Source organism: Hemicordylus capensis, chromosome 2 (assembly GCF_027244095.1).
Source record: "Hemicordylus capensis ecotype Gifberg chromosome 2, rHemCap1.1.pri, whole genome shotgun sequence".
Lineage (NCBI taxonomy): Eukaryota > Metazoa > Chordata > Lepidosauria > Squamata > Cordylidae > Hemicordylus > Hemicordylus capensis.
The window spans coordinates 188,590,506-188,607,945 of record NC_069658.1 but is presented as its reverse complement, the minus strand read 5'-3'; the positions used below and the strand labels follow the sequence as shown (position 1 = coordinate 188,607,945).

At 47.1% G+C, this 17,440-nt stretch overlaps 2 protein-coding genes across 5 annotated transcripts in view; one reads left to right on the top strand and one right to left on the bottom strand.

Annotated features, from left to right (window-relative positions):
- The window catches only part of SYN1 (synapsin I), a 119,812-nt gene that overhangs the window by 42,992 nt on the left and 59,380 nt on the right, over positions 1-17,440 (top strand). The window lies entirely within an intron of this gene.
- TIMP1 (TIMP metallopeptidase inhibitor 1) lies at positions 2,592-11,796 on the bottom strand. Of its 2 annotated transcripts, none has more exons than XM_053289104.1 (6): positions 11,641-11,796; positions 10,810-10,959; positions 7,594-7,691; positions 5,962-6,079; positions 4,079-4,203; positions 2,592-2,910 (listed from the first exon to the last, which is right to left on the bottom strand). In XM_053289104.1, exons 2-6 carry the CDS (start codon positions 10,940-10,942, stop codon positions 2,707-2,709), a joined length of 678 nt encoding a protein of 225 aa, XP_053145079.1. In that variant the 5' UTR covers positions 10,943-10,959; positions 11,641-11,796; the 3' UTR covers positions 2,592-2,706. The 2 variants fall into 2 exon arrangements, with proteins under 2 accessions (XP_053145079.1, XP_053145080.1); XM_053289105.1 differs by having other exon boundaries at positions 4,079-4,200.

Sequence of the window (17,440 nt, the reverse complement as noted above, 5' to 3'; positions counted from 1 at the left end):
GAGGGAGCAACCAGTACATTGCTATGCTGGCCAGCAGGCCCACCACCACCACCACTCACTTGCTACGATGTCCCACTCCATCTCAGTTCAGGTAAACTGGTGGGGTGGAGCCGAACGGGGAATGATAGAGCATCATGGCGGGGTCATTTTAGGGTTTGACTCGAGGGTTTGCAGCAACCTGACATAGATTAGCAGGGTATACTGCCTTGTCTTTCACCTCAGATGGCTAAATGCTTTGGGCAGTCCCTGGACTGCAGAGGGCTCTGAGGTCTTGGCATTCATTGTCCTGGATAGCAGTGACTCCCTTTTCCTGGATAAGATTTTAGTTAAATTAATGTATTTGTTTATTTAACAAATTTCTATACCACCCCAAACGCACATCTCTGGGCGGTTTACAATAAAAATACAATAAAAACAAAATAAAACATTAAACAATTTAAAATTTAAGACATATTAAAAGTGTTAAATTCTATTAAAACTGAAAATCTGATGAAAAGCCTGGGTGCCTTCTTGATCAGTCATACCCTGATGCAATTAAGCTACTAATTCTAATGCATATTCAAGTTGGGCCCTGGGCAAAGACTCTGTCCAGGCAGAGCTGTTCAAGGGTGAGCTATCTTTTTGGGTTCCTTTACTGACGATGTTGTTTACAAGATACCAAAATGGCCATTTAAAATTGTGGCCTCTCTTTCCAAAAAAAGAAAAGAACAATCCTAGAATCATAGGCTGATTAGTTTGACAGATGTAGCTACTAAGTTGTGTGTATATCTTTTGCTGAACGAAGAGGGGTCCGGGGTTGACTGAAACTAGAGGGCCTTAACTTTGGCAGACCTGGATTCACTTTTGAATTCCAACTTGCAATGTGGATCCACATTCCCCCCATCCCTAGATTTAGAGTATTTGTTCAGTTTTCTTGCTCGAGCCTGCCATTCTCCCTCTCTTTGTCTTTTAAAGAAGGCTCTAAAACCTTATGTTTGCTTTTTGTCTTTCCGACTTACCATCTCCAGGATGGAACTTAATACATTCTTGTCATCTAGCAACCAGCAAAACATGTTTGTGCATGAATAATGCCCACATTTTCATCCTGTCACTTCCTTCTTCCTTTCCTTCTGTGTCCTGCCCTTTTTTTAGTCTGTTTGCTGCAGGCAGGGAGTTTTATTTTAAGCTCTTCATGTAACGCCTAGTATAGTTCCTAGGCACTCATTGGGGGAGGGTGTGTGTGTTAGATACCAAAACAGAACTGGTGATCAGTAAGCAGTTGCTCCTTTCCTCCTCCAGGCATTCCTTCTTCCTTGAGGCCCTGTAAATTGTCACCCTGTCGCTGTTTTCTTCTTTTCATTTTGCAGGGTCTCTCGACCCAAGTGCATGGTTGGAGATGGAGGGACTGAAGACAAAACTGATTAGTTACCCGCCAAGCACACACTCATAAGCTTCTGTTCACTTGCTTGAACCTCATAGGTTGTGTAGGAAGCTGCCTAGTACTGGGTCAGATTATTGCTCCACCTAGCTCAGTATTATATACTGACTGGCAGAAGCTATCCAAGTTCTGAGATGGATAGTTCTCAGCTACTTGGAGATGTCAGGAATTGAACCTGAGATCTTCTGCATTCAAAGCAAATGCTCTTCCACTGAGCTATTGTCCTCCTCAGCCTTCCAGGAGGAGTTGCATTTGACCTGCTTGAAAGTTGCATGTAGCTAAAGGTTAATATTTCAGGTTTTGGGGAAGGGAAGGCAATTTCGATGGAGGAGGCAAGATTTTCAACAAAGTGCAAAGTCCTTGGAAATATTGAACATTCATATTTGTTGAGGTTACTTCATAATAACCAGAAATATTTATAAAGAAAAACCAGGTTATCAAACATGGAGGTGGAGTGGCACCGATTCTCTCTAACCCACCCTTTTCTATTCCCGAGTGACACCACTGGCAGGAACTCAAGTTTGCCTGGAAGCCTCTGACCGCCCCCCCAAACAAACAAACAAACAAACAAACAAACAAACAAACAAACAAAACCACTTTCTTCCAGATTGTGTGTGTGTGTGTGTGTGTGTGTGTGTGTGTGTGTGTGTGTGTGTGTGTAGTTATGCAGTGATGAGGAGAAAGGTGCTTTGCACATTCTCAGAAGCTTACTGCTGTTATGTTCCAGGGCTAGATTCTGCTGTTAAACAGACCCCATTTCTGGGACAACATCCTTCCTCAGATAAAACCACACAGACAACTTTTAAGCCATTTCCTGGTCATTCCAACTTGGAACACTGGCGATGACAGTAGATATAAGGGAGAACTACCAGGGTCAGGATTAGAGTCAGGTTGGGAGGGGTTGGGGCCCCAAACTTTTTGTTTTTTAAAAGGATTGTTTCCCTATTGCTACATGCTACTCCCTCCACATTATGACTAAGCTTTAAGGAGAATCTCTCCGCAGGAATTTGGGGTTTCTTCTACCTTGCAGACTAGAAGCTTGCTTTTAATGAAAGCTCAGGCTTTCCATATTCAGCAGAAACAGTGGATTTCTGCATTAGAGGCTGTAACTGCTGGATCCTTAGGAATCATACATAACTTTTGCACAAGAAAGAACAAGCAGGTGCAGAGCAGGTGGTTTGGAAGAGGTGTTTATTTTTTTAAAAAAAGACACAACCTAGAAAGAAGGATGGGTGGGGTATATTCACAGGGAGGAGCACCAGCCCTGTCAAGAGTCCATGAAGATGTTACTACCCCCGGCGAGCCTTGCGAAGGGACCCAAGCCCTTGGGTGCTCAGTGCTTGCCAGGTACAGAGGCCGGGCTTCTCAGAACGGGGTAGGCAAGCCAAGCGTTTGGCCTGGGCACCCTCCCATAGCTGGGACATAATTCCATCTGTCCACAGGCACTGGGAATCGGAGCTGACGGAACACGGCATGGAAGTGCAGGCCATGATCTGTAGAAAAGAGAACCACAAACAGATAGGAGTACAGGGTTGGAAAGAGAAAGAGGCATCTCTCTGGAGCTGTGTATAATATTCTATCCCCACATCTTTTGAGTCCATAGTTCTGCCTCTCCTCCAATCTATGTATGAGCAGCTGGAAGCTTGGAGGTTCAATATGGCCCCAGAGTTTCCTGTCTGGTACCTATAGTCCTGAACCCCAAGGACTCCCCTTCTTAAGATGCACTTCAGCTATTTTTTCCTCACACAAAGTGCTCTTTATATTCCTCTCCCATCAGTGAGGAAATCCAACAGAGGTATTGTCAGCAGGGACGTGCATGAGCCGCGGTTCGAGCACTCTTAGGGAATTTGGACCAGGAACCTTTAAGAAAAAGGAGACTTACCTGCTCTCTGCCACCCCACGCAGCTTCTTGCTGGGGCGGCACTCATCCCAATAACCACCCGTATGGTGTCAGCACGCACATGCCGTCTGTGCATGTGCAGGCACCATTTGCATGGCCAGCAACACTATGCTGACCACGCAAATGGTGCCCATGCCTGCTTCTGATGCTGGTACAAGGGGGCATGGCAGGTGTAGGCAGGCAGCAGGGGGATGAGGCAGAGGTAGGTCGTGGCAGCAGCTGCCCGTTCCAGAGCCCCTGCCAACCGCCCTATGCCCCTCTAAAGAGCCCTCTGTGTTTGTCCTGGCCTGTCGGGGCCAAAGTTGTGGCCGTTCAACCTCCTCCCAATTCAAAATATGGCCCCTGCCATGAATTGGGCGTCCCATCTTCAGGGCACAGCTAGCTCTTCCTTGGCCCCTTGCAAGGGATGCTTCCCGATAGATTTCCATCTTGCAACAAGGCTTTCATTCCCTGCTCTGCCACCACCTCATACATAACATACATTCTGCATATGGCTGGCTACTCCCTTGCACCCCAGTTCCTTTCCATCGTCTTCTATTCAGGGCAGACTGCAATTTGAGTTGATCCCAATGACAAAGGCATAGCATATCTTTTATCGGAACATTTTTTGCCAAGGTAGTATGATGTTACATAGACCTCTTGAGGGCACAATTGATGCTTCTTGCTGCCCCCTGACACCTTAAGATGCTTGTTAGAAGCATATGGCATTTTACAGGGCTCAGCAGCAGTGACTCAGCATCTTCTAGTGGCCAGGAACTCACTGTGCAGTTGCAGCCTTTGCTGTAGTCCAGACTCAGGCCTCGTCTCTGTGCAGGAGATAGCTCAGTCCATGGCTGGATGAAAGAGCAGGCTGTGATGTAGAGGCTTTCGTCTTCCAGCATCCCTGCTGGCGGAACACGCAAGAGAGAGGGATGTAAATAGGGAGGAGTCGAATCTAAAGGCAGTTGGGGAGGGGGCATAGTGGTAGAACACCTGCTTTGCATATACTGTAGAAGGACCCAAGCTGAATCCTTGACATCTCCAGGTAGGCCTGGGAAAGACCCCTGCCTGAAACGCTGGAGAGCTGCAGCCCATCAGTGTCAACAATTCTGAGCTAGGTGGACCAAGGGTCTGACTCAATGTACTGGCTGGCAGCTTCAGATAGTCTTACGCTTGTTCACAGGGACTTGTCATTGTGGATTTAGCCTGCTGATGTGCAGGATTCAGACCTATTTTCACAAGTGCAGACAGAATTTTTTGCATGTACCAGAGTGTTTTTAAAAGTGTTTTTTTTTTTAAAGTGCAGGAGAAACAAACTTCTGTACCTGAGCAAAGCAAGTTCTGTGGCAAGAAAAGCTGAATTCTGCAAGTAGTATAAATAATGCAAATTTGCATCCCTTCGCACAGTGCATACTGTACTTCATTCTGCATTATTATGTTATATTTTACTTTTACTCGTCACTGGGAGGGGCATGTTAAAAAAAGTGGGGGACAAATTTTTATACCCAAGGAATGCAAATTATGTGCCAAGAAAAGCCGAGTTCTGCATCATCTCTCTTAGTGTGCATACGGTACTTTATTCTGTAATGCTACTAGTCTGCATGCTTTATTCTGATTTTGCCCATCTTTAGGGTGGGAAAAGGCACTATGCAGGGCATCTGAAACACCACACCTAACCTCTAGAAATCTATCCAAGCACATCTTTGTCATAAGAGCTAGAAACCTGTGGGTTTGGTTTTTTGTTTTTTTAAATAAAGACTTGCATTGACTTTGTAGCTCTCTTCTACAGTCCCCTAGCTTGCCTAAATCCTGCTCGAACTGGGGTTCCTGAATATTACATTCCAAGCGGGATATAGTACTCCAAACAAGGCCTTGCATAGTGTTGACTTGATGTTCCCAACAAGAGTGATTATAGATGGTGGCTTTTGTGAGTGGCACACCTGATACCCAGAACACGCCTGGACTGTGTGCCAGTCTCTTGGCTGATCATTGCTTGTCCAAAAGGACTAGTAGGATCCGTGTGGGTATCATAGCAACAGGAGAGCAAAAATCAGCAGTGACAGCACCAGACTTTCATGGCTTCACTTCTTCCTTGAGATATTTTCTATTTGTGAGCCGCCCCGAGCAGTCATGTACTGGAGGGGCGGGGTATAAATATTGTAAATAAACAAATAAATATTTTCAGCTCTCTCTTTCTGTTCTCTCATCAGTGAGTGCTGGGCAGGCCTGGCCCCAAGATATGCGGGCACCATAGGCAACATGGCTCCCTCTATGCCTCTCATGCATACACAAATCCATGGATTTCATAGTGTGCTGCATCTTAGTGCAAGCCGCTTGTGGTAGAGGCAGCCCTGCTAATGATGGAAGCAGCCATTCTGGACCTCCCCTGATTGTATCTGGGACCGGCTTTTCCTTGCAAGGACAGGAATGGCAGGGGAGGGGCTCTGAGAGAACACAGAGAGAGTCCCTTTCCCTCAGCATTGAATAATCACAACCAGCCCCACACATTTTAGGCCTCAATGTCACACTTCACTTCTGTGCCAGACCTGTTCTGCACTTGAATGGCTGCCAGTGTAGAGTTCATTGCTCTGTCTCTGTTCAAGGGTAAGGCAGAAAAGTCTAGACAATTGCCCCAAATCCTGCCTAGCAGTAGGTGGCACCGTACCTGCAATGACATATTCTTCTCCTTTGAAAGAGCCCTTATGCTTGTAGCCGCAGATACTTTCCATGGCAGGGGTGTGGAGGAAGCGGACATCTTGAACCTGCTCAGAGCCCTTGTACACCTGGAGAAGGGGAGGGGGAGAGAATGACTGAGAATCAATAACTCAGAAAGGTGACTTCCCAAGGCTTAGGGACTTTTATTTGATGGCCCATCCAAGCAGAAGCAATCATTGGCATCAGCTGTCTCTGTGTCTGGGCCCTGGAGACTGGAGTTCAAACCTCAGATCTAACATAAGCTTGCTGAACAAGTTGCTATCCCTCAGCATCAAGTTTGTCTCACCTATTTTAAACCAGGAATAATAGTGACAGGTTTGTTTTGGATATCAGCATTCCCCTAAAGGAGGCCTGCATAGGTCAAAATATACTGGGAATATTTTTAATGGATCAGTAAATGTTTGGTGTACCTTCTATAGCTGTTGCATATATATTTTGACTGGGCTGGGAGCAGTATGAAGGCCTGTCTTTCCCTTTGCTAGCCATCAGTGTAGCACAGGTAGCTGTGTGCATTTCCCTGTGTGTGCTGATTGATGTTGAGGGCCAAGGAAGCAAATCCCCGGCTTTTCCTTTCCCTTTCTTTTTTTAAGCAGAGGGCTGTTCTTTTCCTACTGTATTTTGTTTGCTGCCCTTAAATCATGCAATACAGTTATTAGATGCTGGCATCAATGTTATTGCCCTCTTGATTGAAATAAACCACCCAGAGATGCACGTTTTGGGCAGTATAAAACTATGTTAAAGAATAAAGCTAAATTGGGCCAACCACTTTGTATTTGGTCCCACTGGGATTATTCTATAAGGTATGTTTGCAGAAGCACTGGCACTATGGGGGATCTCTTAGCTATTGACGTCTCTGCAGGGTGCTAATAATGTGAACAACAACAACAACAAAAAAGGCCGTAAGCTGTTCGGAGTGTGTGCACAGGAGGGCAGTACAGAGCCTGGACAATTCCATCCTCAGTAAAAATTGCAGGGACTATAGCAGATGTCCTAGTTTCCAGGGGAGTTTTTAGCTATTCCAGGCTCAAAGGCTGCATCTTTGAGGAAAGGGACGGAGCTATAGATGAGGAGGAGCACTTGTCTGCTGTTTTCTGCCAGTCTGGGGTAGGGATGTGCACGGAACCGGTTCCGCGCACACCTGGGAGGCTGGGGTAGCTTTAGAGTGTGGGGAGGGTGTTCTTACTTCCCCTGCCTCAGTGTAATAGCGGAAGTGGCCAGTGAGCATCGCACACATGCATGCAGGCCACTTCCAGTATTACGCTGACTGGGGCAGCAAGAGGGTATATAGCTGCCCCGCGGCAGCGGTTTTGGAAGCAGTGCTGGAGGGATAAACACAGAGGGGGAGGTAAGGACACTCCCCCCATGCCTTAAAGCTACCCCCACACACCTTTGAACCGGCTTGAATGCTAGTCTATCAGACCAGTTTGTGCACATCCCTAGTCTGGGAATCCGAGTAGGAATGCTGCCCGAGAGGGAATTTCCACCTGTTTGTCTCTTCCACAATCACTCCCATTGATGGCACTGTGGAGAATGTCACTGGGAGTAAGGGGAACTCCTACCATGTTCCAGCAGAGATACTTACCTTGGTGGTTTTGATCTCATAGCGCACCATCCACACAGGTTCTCCTATGCTGACATTCAGAGACTGCTTGCTTACTCCAACAAATTTGGCCCTGATCACTGCAAAAGAGATTGTAGGTTACAACTTGCAATTACAACTTTCTTGGTCCTCCCAACTTTGACTTTCCAGTGTATTTTCCTCATTAGATTAAGAAGAAATGGTGAATGGTCCCTGGGATTACTACAGATATGTTTGTCTTGCACCTTCTGTTCTGAAGCCTAGAAGTTATATCCATATGTGCTCCCAGCAGATTCTGTTGCAAACTTACTCGCTTGTTAGGGCCTGAGGTTTGAAATCAAACTGTCAACAGCAATACTTCCTTTTACTTACAACCACCTTGTGATCTGAAAACCTACATAGCTGTAATACTACCTGAGTTTTATTTCTCACTAAAAGTTAACCTATGATCATATATTTTGATCATGGCGATCCTGGGAAATGCATCTTTGTAGTCCTCCTCCTCCTCCTCCTCCTCCTCCTCCTCCTCTCCCCCTCCTCAGATTGGGGAGGGTAAACTGCAGAGAAGTAATCCTCTTTGCAGACTTCCTCCATAATCTTTCCCAAAGCAGGCTTTGGAGAAGATGGAGTCGGGAGGGAGATGGTGTTGAGGCCAATCTGATTGGAAATGCTGCTCAGAGCTTCTTTCCCTATTTGAGTGAGAGAGCTGGTTCACAGGTGCATGTTGAACAAATTACAGCATGCCTGTGTGAATTGGCCCTCCTTCTCCTTGATGCCATTGAGTTCTTCCCGCACCTGATTTAGATTCTCTGGGATTTTAGCCTATACTCTAGATCAGGGATTCTCAACGTTGGGTCCCCAGATGTTATTGGACTTCAACTCCCATAATTCCCAACCAAAGGCCACTGGGGCTGGGGATCATGGGAGTTGAAGTCCAATAACATCTGGGGACCCAACATTGAGAATCCCTGCTCTAGATGGCTGGCTGGCTTGCGTTCTACACAAAGGGAAAGCCTTCCATCCATCTAGCAAAGCAGCTCCAAATCCGGAGAATCTGAGGATGGGCACTGGGCCAACCCCTCCCTCCCTCCCTGTGTACTGCTTCTCCCGATCTCCTACTTCTGCTTTATCTTCTTGGCATGCCACTTTGAAACCCCAGCCTAGGAGATAATGGTGAGCTGTGAGACCGTGAAAAGCGACACGGAGGGCCCAGTTCCCTGATGCCTATGCCAGTGTCAGGGAGCTTGACTGGCCCTGCCTTCTTTCCCCCAGCTCACCACTATGCCTCACCTTATAGGCAGGCTGTGCGGGGTTTTTAAAGTGCAGATTGGTGGTGGCCTGGCCTGGGCAGCCTAGAAGGCGAGGCAGAGCCATGAGATGGGGAAGGTTGAGGCAGCAGCAATGTGCAGCAGGGTGGGTAGCAACGGTCGGCAGGTGGGGCGATAACTGCAGATGGGGCAAGAGGCCCGAACCTGCTATTCCATGGGGCAAGTGCTGCCTGAGGCCATTGCCTCACCTCGTCTCATTAGCGAGCCACCCCTGCCATCACATATCTAGCACCATGGAGAAGACATTTCATATTGCTTCCAAGGTGATGCTTTTCAGTGGAGTCGGTTCATACATGCAGCAACCAGTCATCAGGTGTACAATAATCTCATGCAAAGAAGTCAAGTGATGCATTTCCAGGTGCAACTAATCCAAGGAGTATTTGGGCGGGGGGTGGGGAGGAGAAATGTGGAGATGTATTCCCACCTCTGGCAGTGCTCCCTCTAACAGGGATTCCCAGACGTTGTTGACTAAAATTCCCAGAATCCCCAGCCAAAGGCCATTGCAGCCGGGGATGCTGGGAGTTGTAGTGAACAACATCTGGAAATCACTGTTAGAGGGAACAGTGACCCTCAGTCTTTTCTAGAGCTCTAGGAAAGTTAAGGAAAGCCTGTTCACACGTTGCCCCCTCAGCTTCTGAGAGAATCTTAAGGAAAGTGGAAGTGCCAAGAGGTGCATTTCTTCCTCTCAGCTTTAGTATTGTGTATCACTAATGTCATGCAAAATAAGGAGAAGGGGACCAGATCAGTTACTGCATTCCATGCTGCAAGTCCATAACCAAAGAGGTACTTTGGTATATTAGCTCCTCTCCCCTGATTACAAAATCTCAGGCAAATTTTGTAAATTGGAATCAAACATGCCAATGAAGTATGTCCATTTGCTTGATTTCTTTCAGTGGCAGGATCTGGGTTTTCTGAAGACAGACTGATAATTATATTAAATTGCTGAATTATATATCCCTGTGGATAAGGGAACATATTTATTGTGGATAAGGAAATATATAAATTATGCCTTGGAGTACCAGCAGGTGGCAGCGCATGGTATGTTTAATTTTTATCAAGTGTATGCAATTGTGGGGCTTAACAATGATTTTAAACTATTTTAAGAGGGTGTTAGCAAACATAAAGGCTAAAATGACTTCTGCAAGTGGCTGGAGAGGATAATCTCTGCATACCATAATACATGAGCAAGTTTCCATTTGGACTGCCAACCTTTGTGGGGAGGGGGGTGGTGTCTGGCTCCTTTTAACAGTTGCCTGACCTGGAGAAACTTAGCAAGTGGAGACCATGTGCTGTGAAAGTGCCCGCTCTGTCTCCTGGCATGGAGATTAAGTGATGTGAAATTCACTTGCCGCATTTCTCCAGTCTTGGCAACTACTGAAAGTCAAGGAGCCCTTCCAGAAAAAGGAGTTGGCAGCCCTAGTTTCAGTTGCCATCGGCATGCTGAGATGGGCGTGGTTCTAAGCATTCACACGTGGGAAGTGGCTCAGAGCAATGAGTGACTTAAAAAAACACCCCCAAGTGCTGCCATCCCTGGAAGTTGAAGTACTTAATTGGCATTAAGATGCTCTGAGTACTTTAACTGAATGTGAACACACCCTAACCGGATATGATGCTCATTTTCTGCTGCTAGTCTGCTTCTTTGCCTACCATTCCTGACCCATCTACATTCTGAGAGCAATTTTAAAAACCAACACTCTTGCCATTTACAAAAACGCTTCCTTCCCATAGAAACTGGTTGTTTTCAAGCGTGGGGCCTGGCTCATGGGGTGTTATGTGGAGGGAATACAGGGACTGGAAGTGTCCAGATTCAGAAAGGAAGAGGCTGTCTACCAGGGTTGAGATGAGAGACTGCAGAGAAGTTCAGTGATTCTAGCAGGGTCAAGAGACTCACCAACATCAGCGTTGCAGTATGCGGACTGAGGGTGCCTTGGGGCACAGGAGCAGGCCGCAGTGGGATCTCCCAGCAGAGTGAGGAGGAGGAGGCAGCCGGCTGCCAGGAATCCACACACCTTAGCAGAGTCCATTTCAGCTCAGTTGTGACCTGGAGGGCAGATAGAGAGCTATTTCAAAGAAGGGAGTTGCAGGAGGAAGGAAATGAACCTGAGCTGTGGAGTACCAGCAGAGGGCGATTGACTAGGGGAGCTTTCCCCAGCTGTGTCTCCCCCAGCAGGGAGAGAAAGGAGAAGAGTGCTCTCCTTTCCCCACTGAGCAAAGCTCTTTGTGTCCTTGTCCTGTGGGATGGGGAGATGGAGCAGGATCCAAAGTGAGGGCTGGAAGAAGAGAGGAACGGAACGGAACGGAATGGAGCAGGAGGGACACAGGACTCCCCAATCCCTATACAATTAAATTTTTGTGGCGGCTTTCCATTCAGTCACCACCCCAGACTGAGACAGCACAGGAACAGCGAGTTGAAAGGGGGAAGCCATCGAAGGGCTTGCCAGAGCCTGAAGAGAACAAGGGGTGACAGAGGTCAGGCTTCCAGACGCGGTCTAATGAGGATTTAAAACTTCAGAGGTTTCTATGGCAGCCGCACAGAAAAGAAAGCAAAATACGAAGAAGGGGACCAGATCGGTTCAAAGGGAAGGCCTGATATATCTCTGGAATTTTGCTGCGTGAACAGGGTTAAAAACTGCCGAGGAGGTTAGGAATAGGGAGCTGTTTCCCACGGGGTGGGGAATGGGTCCAGGCGGAGCTGGTGTGCTGCAAAAGGATTTTTGCTCACCTTGTTCGCTGTTGTTCTCTCGCTGTCTCCTGCCGGCTCAGACTGCAGCTCTCAGCCCAACCGGCTGGTATTTAAAGCTCACCCACTTCCCCCTTCTGACTGCCAGAGGGGTGTGACAGATACAGCCTGTGGTTTCAAGCCCAGAGCCAAACCGTGCCAGGGTGGTGTGTTCATTGCCTGATAAATCCAGCTTAAGAAACAGGAGAAGGTGGAGGCAGCAACAACAGCCACCCCCCAAGGAAGGATTTAGCGGGAAGTTTTGGATTAGTCAGCTGAAGAAAAGTGACGCGGGTGGTTGATTTGGAGGCTGGCTGGGGGGGTGGGGGCAGGTGGAAATTCAGAGGGTGTCCACAGACCATAGAATTGGCAACCCCTGGAGAAGCCCCCCCCCCGCCCCTCGCAGTGGGCCCTGCTTCTACTTCAAGACCCCAGTGACAGAAAATAGATGGCATTTCTCTGGAACAGCTCTCATATATTTAGCACTCCACGGCTGGCGGTTCCTGCCCACTTTGACCACTGAAGTTTCCTCGACCTTGCCAGCCAGGTGACCATGTCCATGGCACAGGAAAGGTCATCTTGAGTCACTGGTCATCTTTTATTGGACCAGCTCATGACGTGAAGGTGGTGCAAGCCTTTGTGTTTCACAGAACTCTCCCTCAGGCAAGAGGAGCATTGGAATGTTTTCACAAGGGAGTAAGGCAGGTTATTCCACCTCTTGCTCTGAACAGTCCTTTTGCTTGATGGAGAGTTCTGTGAAATGCAAAAGCTTGCATTGTCTTTAAATGACTAGGTTCTTAAATATGGTTTTTAAATTAAAACGCCATCTCACCAATTATATGTTTGGCAGCTAAGTTCATTCCCAGACTACAATCCACCATGCTGTTTCCCCACCCCTATTATCCATCTGTTGTTTCTCAGTGCCCTTCCCCAGCCTCCCTGCCCCCATCCCCATAATGCTGGCATGTGCATTGCGCTCCTGTCTTCTCATAGGGTCCCACAAGTATGCCTTTCTCCATGCTACTAAGCAACCCAAATGCTGAGGATTGTGAGTGCTCTGGCTGTAGTTTAGCACCGTGCACCGGAGGGCTATCAAGTAATACTAGGGGAAGCCCATTTTGAAGGGCTCAGCATGGGATGTTTACATGTCACAGAGACCTGCTCAATTTGCATCCTACCAGGCCAAACCCATCGTGACCTGTCAGGAACTTTATAAAATCTTCTCATTTGATTTGACTGCCTGCCCGGGACTGCAGAATGGGTGGTGTTAGGCACCTGGCAGGCCATGCTGCCTGGTTGATGGGCTCTCTGCATTCAGCTTGGTGGATCACAAGTGGTGCAGGCTCGCTGGAGCAAGTTTTGCTGTGGTGATGGCGCAGCCATCCCCAGCCTTGGTTTGACCCTCATGATGGCGCAAACACAAAGCCTTGTGTCCCATGTCCCTGCAGGGCATGTTGTTGCTGTTGACGGCTCTCTCGTTTCCCCCTGGTACCAAGTTCATGGCACGCGTCTAGAGTTGGTGGTGTATGCCAGAGTATGACTCAGGAAAGGGGATTTTGCGTCTCTTCTTGTAACTGGTCAGGAAATACAACTCAGCAAACCCAATGAATAACCTCGGTCATTGAGAGGCTATCCTGTTGTGCAGAAGTGAAAGTTCTGATTGTTGCTCCACCAGAGGATGGTTTTTGTTCATGTTTTCATCCTGACTTTGAAGCTAAGAGGTCACCTCCCAGCCTTACCTGCTTTCTAAGGTTGGATCGGAACATCCAGTTCTAGGAAAACTGGATAGGCAGGCCTAGGTAAATCAAGCTTGCGATAGTTTCTCTTGACTGCTTAGGTGTTTCTGTTGCAGTCATCAGGGCTCAGTGCAGTTGTAAAGCTGCTCAATCTTCGAAGCCTGATTAGGAATTTTGGAGCACCTTGTAATAGTGTATGATGCTCCTCCCTCTTCCTTCTCCCCTCCTATACAGGAATTCTCCCTTCCCTTCCATCTTCAGGGCTAACCATGGTTAGTGCTAGATCTGAATCATCGATTTCTCTAACCAGCCAATGTCTATTGCAGACAATCTCTAATTTTTTAAAATCTGTATGCGGAATGAGTTTTGTTCTGAGTGGCAGTATCAAGGCAGTGTGTGCACACATGGATTCAGAGTGGGATCTTCCTGATTCAACCTGATCCGGATCTAAAATTAACTGAGCAGACATCAAAAAATGTGTGAGTGCGCACACATGTGCACGCCTTAGAGGGAACACTGGACATAATACTAACCACAGTTCAATCCACAAGTAAAAAGGAAAGTGGAGTTCATCTGCAAGAGGAAAATGAGGGGTGTGGTGCACTAATGGGGCACTTCTGATAACCTAACCGTGGTTTGGACATTGGACAGTTATGGTAGCACTGAGAATCCTCTGCTCAGCATAGATTAATCGCCTTGTTACTACTGGAGATGGCGGCATAGCCAAATCTTCTAGCTGGAGATGCCCAGTGGCTTCCTAATATATTCTACAAGAAGGAACACAACAAAGACGTGTCCAGGCCAATCTATGTGCACATGGTTTGTGCTGTGAATGGTGTATGTTTGTAGTGTAGAGTAGGCATGCTTTCAGCAAAACCCAACAGAGAAACTCTGTCCTTGACGTCCCTCCAGTGTGCTGCAGAAATTCAGGAATTCTCTAGAGCCCTGAAGCTAGGATTGCATGGCCTTTCTCAGTCCCTATTGATCATGTGGGCTGATGAAGTACTTGCCTAGGCTCCAGCACCCTATATATCTTGAAGCACAGGGATCAGAAGCACTGGCACACACATTCCTGAAATCAAATTTAAAATTAAGTATGCAAGTCAATAATACTTCTGCAAATGCTACATTTGTGCTTTACTTTGAACCCATCATTTGAAACTTGGCAGAAAGTAATGGTAGGAGGAGTGTTTTGGGGACTGAAGGGGCAGTAGGTAGGGAGAAATGCCGAAGACCTCAAGTAAGCCAGAGAAATCCCACTATCTGCATTTTGGAGCATTTTACAGACCCCTGCTGACATCCTGACTACTGGGAGTATCCACGCTTCATGCAGTTGTGGGTACCCAGTGAGAGTTCACATGTTGTTCCATTGTGTTCTGAATTATGAGTTCTAGAGTGCTAGTATTTCAGGGCACTCTCCCGCACTGTGGAAGCTCTCTATGGAAAGAGAAACACCTACCTGCTTTAAGGGATTTGGTTCCACTTCTACATGGGAGAATGCCCTGAAATAATAGTACTCCTGTGCATTTGCACTCATAATTCAGAATGCAACGGAGTAGCACAAGGACTCTCACTGCATCCCTGCAGCAGCTTGAAGTGTGGATACTTTGGTGTCAGGATGTCAGTCCCTGTTTTTGTAGTCTCCAGATATATCCCCTGTCATGAGGATTAGAAAACTATTTTAAACAAAAATGAAACGGGCAAGCCAAGATGCACAGAATCTTTCTTCAGAATTCCTTATGTAACTCTTGCATCACAGGAAATAAGCAGACCCAGACCTGATTCTTTCAAAAAGCCCCCGAAGAAGGCTGCAACTCTCTCTAGTCTTTCCAGATCAGCTTGGCCCAGCCCTGAGATTTGTTCTCCTTCTGCTCCCTGCCTGGACCCCTGCACAGTCCCAGGTACTGACCGAGCAAAATTGGTGCCTGATGCATGTGGGACGGTTGGCTTTCCCCTCCTTACATAAGTCTCCTTTTCAGGGGTGCAGCTGGGTAATTTCAGACTCTAGACCTAATGACTTTATGGGGGCTCCTCCCTTGTTACAGTTCCCTTATCATTAAAGTTCTCAAAGCAGTTTATATAGAACAATAAATAACAGATAATAAATAAGAAACGAGAGTGGAGAGTGAAGGGAAGATTGTCTGGCCAGATAAACTCAAGGTTGTGGCTTCCATCACATTCAGCAGCGACCACCCTGCCCTGGACGTGTGCCCTAACCTATATTTTGCAGGTTGCAGCCACAGATCTAAGGCAGTTCTGCTGCAGCCTTTTGGAAGCCCAGCCCTTCGGTGTACCAAAAGGGAGTCTAGGCGTTGTAGTTTAGACTGGCTGCAGAGTGAGAACTTGGCACAGCCTCTGACCTGCGACTCACCTGGCGAACTTCAGCCTGGACAGATTCCAGGAAAGTGGGGAAGAAAGAAGAAGTCAGCTCTGTGCCTTGGGGTGAGGACTTTTTCAGGCGCTGTCCATGATCCTCCAGAGACAAGATGGGGCCTCCCCCACACACTAGGGATCGGGCAGAGGAATATGGGGGGCTCTGGACTTGCACTCGACAGTCTGGCCTTAATGACACCACTGCCATAGAAGAGCAAAAGGTGGCAATCTTCTGTGTTTGTTTCAATCCAGACATGTGTATATGCTATCATTCCCCAAAAGCATAACATGAGCTTGGTATTTGATCATGCGTGCAGAGTTCTGTGTTCTGAGGATCTCATCTTTTTTATTTCTGAAAAATAGTAAGTTTGTGACAGGAAGGTATGACAGTGTGTCAGAAATGGCTGGTGAAATCCCCAAGGCCAGGGTGGAAGCTCAACAGAACTTCTAGGGGTCATCAGATGGTGCTGCAATGGCCTGCAAAACACATTGGCTTCTCAGCTAGCAGAAGCAGAAAGTATTATGCAGAATGAGGGAAATCTATACCATGTTCTTTAATTTTAATAGTGTATATAGGCTATGGAATCCAGTTTTTGTTGGCAGAACATTCTGAGTTGTCTTTCCTTGGTAGGCGAGCTGGTCTTGTGGTAGCAAGCATGGCTTGTCCCCTTAGCTAAGCAGAGTCCATCCTGGTCCTATATGAATGGGAGACTTGATGTGTGAGCACTGTGAGATATTCCCCTCAGGGGATGGAGTTGCTCTGGGAAGAGCATCAGAAGGTTCCAAGTTCCCTCCCCGGCATCTCCAAGATAGGGCTGAGAGAGATTCCTGCCTGCAACCTTGGAGCAGCCGCTGCCAGTCTGTGAAGACAATACTGAGCTAGATAGACCAATGGTCTGACTCAGTATATGGCAGCTTCCTATGTTTAATGTAGAGTGCTCACAGCTCTACTTTATAACCTTACCATATCCTTAAAACTCAGGGCTTAGGGGAACCATTCTTAGTGCTAGCCTGGCACCCTCTGGAATAACTAGCTGGTTGGTGCTTTAATGCTACAAGCCACTTTCTCCCTGTGATTCCCAGAACTTTTTTTCTAACTATAGGAAGGATGTTAATATGTGGAAATGTGGAACATATTCTCTCTCCTCCTTTCTCTTCCATCTCTGTGCCTTAAATGATTGGGGAGAAATGCATACTATCATGTGAACATGTGAATCAGTTCTGCTTTTGCCAGTCCTATGCCTGTTTTTACAGATATCTGTTCTGTACATGTGAGGTCACTTATTGAGGGTGTGGAAATAGCTGCAAAAATAAAAGAGGTGCTTGCACACATTCTTAGTGGTAACAAGTCTTCACCGCGTTCCTTCTGCCTTCTCCCAGTTATGTAGATTGCCTTTCTTCCATGATGCAGATAAAGAACTAAAGCTGAGATAGTGAGCAATTTGCTTAAGGCCCCTTGAGGCGGTTTCCAATGTGACATGGAGCTTTGGCCAAGGGCGAGGTTGAGCGCCTTGTGCTGCTTTTTGCACTTCTTGGTCCAAGATGAACTTGTGTCAGGAAGATGTGCAATCTGGACACACATCTGAGTGCTCTTGTGCATCGGCTTCTCATCATGTCTTATAATATTCAAGGGCAGTCTTAGTGTGTCTGTGGCTGAGCCGGGATCTGAGCCATTTTCCAAACTCAGCTGCTCT

Bases quoted from the DNA above. Each gene is read 5' to 3' on its own strand.
- TIMP1 (XM_053289104.1), bottom strand. From the start codon at position 10,942: ATGGACTCTGCTAAGGTGTGTGGATTCCTGGCAGCCGGCTGCCTCCTC. The intron at 4,204-5,961 runs GTACGGTGCCAC...GTGTTCCGCCAG, and splicing joins AGAAGAATATGTCATTGCAG to CAGGGATGCTGGAAGACGAA. The intron at 2,911-4,078 runs GTGAGTTCCTGG...TCTTTTCTACAG, and splicing joins GCAAAGGCTGCAACTGCACA to ATCATGGCCTGCACTTCCAT.